Below are 4,811 nucleotides of genomic sequence, written 5' to 3' on the forward strand. Positions count from 1 at the left end.
AAACTATAATAAAGAACAATATTGTCAGACATATAGATGAACATAAGCATGTGGACAAAAGGGATCCAGTTGATATAATGTACTTAGATTTTCAGAAAGCCTTTAACAAGATCCCTTACCAAAGCCTCTTATACAAAGTAAGCTGCCACGGGATAAGAGGGAAGGTGCTCTCATGGATTGGTAACTGGTTAAAAGATAGGAAACAAAGGGTAGGTATAAATGGTAAGTTTTCAGAATGGAGAGAGGTAAATAATGGTGTCCCCCAGGGGTCTGTTCTGGGAAAGATTGAGACTGGGACTTTTCAGCTTGGAAAAGGGATGGCGAAGGGGAGATATAATTGAGGTCTATAAAATCATGACTGGTGTAGAGAAAGAAGTGTTGTTTACTACTTCTCATAACACAAGAACTAGAGGTCATCAAATGAAATTAATAGGCAGCAGGTTTAAAACAAATAAAAGGAAGTATTTCTTCACACAGTGCACAATCAACTTGCGGAACTCCTTGCCGGAGGATGGTGTGAAGCCCAAACTATAACAGAGTTTGAAAAAGAACTAGATAAATTCATGGAGGATAGGTTCATCAATGGCTATTAGCCAGGATGGGCAGGGATGGTGTCCCTAGCCTCTGTTTGCCAGAAGCTGAGAATGAACGACAGGAGATGGCTCACTTGATGATTCCCTGTTCTGTTCATTCCTTCTGGGGCAGCTGGCATTGGCCACTGTCAGAAGACAGGATACTGGGCTAGATGGACCTTTGGTCTGACCCAGTAGGGCCATTCTTATGTTATTATGTTCTTAATTAAGAAACTCATCCTAAAAATTTATCCCGTGTACTGCAAGGAGGCAGTAACATAATTTGAACTCTCTGGAGTGGAGAAAGTAAAAAATGTATATAATGAGGCATTGAAATACATTTATAAATAGCTTCAATGCAGGAGAGATAAATACAATGACCGTTTTCACCATGCATATCCCATGTGTTTAAACATGACATGATACAATGGGCTACACTCGGAAGCGGAGGGCCAGAGAGGGTATCTGCGGGAAGGTCATAGTTGTAAAATTACACAGTTTTCAAGTAGCCTGTGGAACTACCAGCCACAATATATCAATGGTGCCAAGACCCTAGCAAGATTCAAAGATGGACTGGAAGTTTACATGGGTAACCAGAAAATCCAATTACAGTAGGGAGATTTTTTTAAAAAAATTGTCTTGGAGGGTCTCTAAACCTTCCTGATTTACATCACAAAGTATGGCTAATGAGTGGGTATCATGGGGGCATTTTCCCTGGGAGTAGGTTATCTTATAGGTGTGTATTGGAGGATTTCTTCCACCTTTCTCTGATGCATATGGAACTGTCCACTGGATACTGGTTTAGAAGGGGTGCAGGTCTGGTCCAGTCTGTCAATGCCTGTTTTTATTGGTGCTGCAAATCCAAGACTATGTTTTTGCTGATGTTCCTTGAGCTCCTGGGAGTCTCTAGACTTGCACTGAGAGCAGAAAGATATCTTATCATTAAATATCATCCTGTTCTTTTTCCTTTCAGAAAGGAAAGTTCAAAACTCCTCTGACCTACCCAGTACATTATGTCAGCTGTCAATGACACAAAGGTCAACTCTGCAATGTTCCTTCTCACTGGGATACCTGGGCAGGAAGACGCCCATCTCTGGATCTCTATCCCCTTTTGCTTAGTATATGTTATTTCAATAGTAGGAAATTCAGTCATTCTGTTCATTATAAAAACAGATCCAAGCCTCCATGAGCCCATGTACATTTTCCTTTCCATGTTGGCTGTCACAGACCTTGGCTTATTGATAGCCACCATACCGACGGTACTGGGCCTATTCTTGTTTAACTCTAGGGAAATCAGCTTTAATGCGTGTTTTGCCCAGCTGTTCTTCATCCACTCCTTTCAGTGCATTGAATCCTCTGTGCTCTTGTTGATGGCATTTGACCGCTTCGTTGCGATCTGTAACCCGCTGAGATATATGTCCATCTTAACCCTGCCGAGAATTGCCAAGATGGGACTGGTGTTTGTGCTAAGATCAGTGGCCCTAGTATTCCCACTCCCCTTTCTCCTTAAACGGTACCAGTACTGTCGAGCCAATATCCTCTCCCATTCCTACTGCCTGCACCAGGAAGTCATGAAAATGGCTTGTTCGGACATCACAGTGAACAACATCTATGGCTTGTCTGTTGCACTTTCAACGGTGGGTTTGGACTCGCTGCTCATTTTCCTCTCTTATGTGATGATCCTCAAAACAGTGCTGAGAATTACGTCCCACGCAGAGTGCCTCAGGGCCCTGAACACCTGTGTCTCCCACCTCTGTGCCCTCCTGCTCTTCTATATATCAGAGATAGGGCTGACTCTGATACATAGATTCGGGAATAACTCTTCTCACTTGCTTCAGATTCTCCTGGGCTACGTCTACCGGCTGTTTCCTCCCCTGATACATCCAATCGTGTACAGCATGAAAAGCAAACACCTTTGTGCGAGGATAATCAGAGTGTTTGTCAAGTGAAGGGTCAGTTCATCACCCAGATCCCGCACCGGTGACATGGGAGATGAAAAACATGGGCCATGGCCCCCTATTCCATCCTGAATCCTCTTCCCCAGAGGCCCCTTGCTCTGTCCTATCTCTTCCCCCAAGTTTCCACTCCCTGCTTCTCCTTTTTACCTGAGACTCTGTCCTCTCTCCATGCTGGAAGCCAGAGCCAGACCTTGGTAAGAGCTGCCCAAGCAACCAGTGCCACTGTGAGGAGTCCCAGGCCCTCCATCTGCCTTGGATAGGGCACTTGGAGGCCCGAGAGAAACCATTAGCCTGTGTTCCTGCCCCCAGGATATACAATCCAAGTAAGGGCAAGAGTCAGGGGCTCCCCATAGACGCCTGGGTTCCCTGGGTAGCTCTTACCGCAGCCTAGCTCTGGCCTGGCCTGGGGCAGAGACTTGGGGAAATGGAGGAGCAGGGAGCAGGGCTTAGCGGGAAGTGATGGGTCAAGCAGGGGCTTCCCAAAAGAATGTAAATTGGGGCAGTCTGTCTCTATATATCGAGAGCAAAGCCTGTCTAACGTTGCTTGTTGTGAAATGTGAGATAGATGAGTATAGACATATGACAGCTGCCTTTTATTTTAAAGCCATTTTCTCACGGATTTGTTTTCTATGGCGTGTTGGGCACATTTCATTGTAAGCAGAGACCACAATCACAGTTTTGCTTTTGCTCTTATTCCAATGGATTATAGGCTCATTCACAAACCAAAAAGCCCCTCAAATGAAAAACAAAGAAACTGAAACGGATTCAGTTGAAGCCCTGCCCCTGCATATATCTGTATATATATAAATATATATATATATACTTATGTGGTGGGAGGAGCATCAGCTATGACAGACACAAAGAAGGGGGTATGATCAAATGAGTTAGATAGCAACTGATCTAGTCTGACATTCTGTATAGCACAAGATGCTGAATTTAACCCAGTTACCCCTGTATTCATCTCAGTGACTTGTGCTTGACTACCGCATAATTTGTGCTCATCTAAAATGTACCTTCCAGGAAGGCATCCAGTCTTGGTTTGGAGATATCAGGAGAATCCACCACCTTCCTTGGCTGTTTGTTCCACTGGTTAAGCACCCTCACTGTTAAAAATGTGTGTCTCATTTCCAAATTTAATTTGTCTGGTTTCAGTTTCCAGCTATTAGTTCTTGTTATACCTTTCCCTGCTAAATTAAGGAGCCTGTATGTAGCTATTTCGTCCCTGTGAAAGTGCTTGTCCACTGTCATCAAGTCAGCTCTCAATCTTCCGTACGTCTACTCACTGCACCCCTGTTTATTCAGCCAGCAGTAAGTTGGAAACGACAGAGGAGGAAGACACACTTGGAGCTCATGTGGAGTTGCTTGTCTGCTATGAATCTCTTCTTGGCCCTGGCCAATGGATTTGTCCCTTAGTAGATTCAGGAGAAAGCATAACTCAGTGTAATTATCTGGAAAAGGCATTGATCTTGGGTTCCTGTGTAGTGATGTCATGGGACTTGATTTCTCTGAGTTTCTGGTCATCTCAGTATGCTTAACCGCCAGCTGTATCCTGCTCAGCCATTAGCCCCAGAGAGAAAGGATAGTTCAGGGGTTAAAGTGGGAGCCAGAGATTCAGAACAACTGGCTTCAGTTTCAGGCTCTTCCACAAATACTTTCTGCGACCTTGGGTAACTCACTGAGTCCCTCTATGCCTTAGAAATGCATGTTTTAATATAGCTTAGTGTAAAGGTGTACATCTTGGAAGAAGGGATGCTGGCCCTCCTTACCAGGTGGGAGCTCCAATGCCGGAAAACAGTGACACTGAAAAAGACTTGGGGGTCATAATGGATAATCAGCAGAACATGAGCTCCGAGTGCAACACTATGGCTGAAAAAGCCAGTGCAATCCGGGATGTACAACCAGGGGAATGTCAAGTAGAAGTGAAGAGGTTATTTTACATCTGTATTTGGCACTGGTGCAACCCCTGTTGGAATATTGCTTCCAGTTCTGGTATCTACAGTTGCCTCTATATAAATACATGGTACACCCACACCTTGAATACTCGTGCAGTTCTGGTTGCCCCATCTAAAAAATATTTCAATTGGAAACAGTACAAAGAAGGGCAACAAAAATGTTTAGGGGTACCGAGAATCTTCCATATGAAAAGAGATTAAAAAGACTGGAACTCTTCAAGTTGGAAAAGAGACGACCAAGGGAGTGTATGATAGAGGTCTATAAAGTTATGGGTAGTGTGGAGAAAATAGAACTCCCTGCCAATAAATCTGTAAGACCAAGAGTTTGA

At 44.1% G+C, this 4,811-nt stretch overlaps 1 protein-coding gene across 1 annotated transcript; it reads left to right on the forward strand.

Moving 5' to 3' along the window:
• The first annotated feature begins 1,585 nt into the window (after positions 1-1,585).
• Positions 1,586-2,521, forward strand: LOC123361973 (olfactory receptor 51G2-like). The gene has a single exon (XM_045002200.1). It carries the CDS (start codon positions 1,586-1,588, stop codon positions 2,519-2,521), a length of 936 nt encoding a protein of 311 aa, XP_044858135.1.
• The last annotated feature ends 2,290 nt before the right edge of the window (positions 2,522-4,811 follow it).

The sequence above is a fragment of the Mauremys mutica genome, chromosome 1 (genome assembly GCF_020497125.1).
Source record: "Mauremys mutica isolate MM-2020 ecotype Southern chromosome 1, ASM2049712v1, whole genome shotgun sequence".
NCBI lineage: Eukaryota > Metazoa > Chordata > Testudines > Geoemydidae > Mauremys > Mauremys mutica.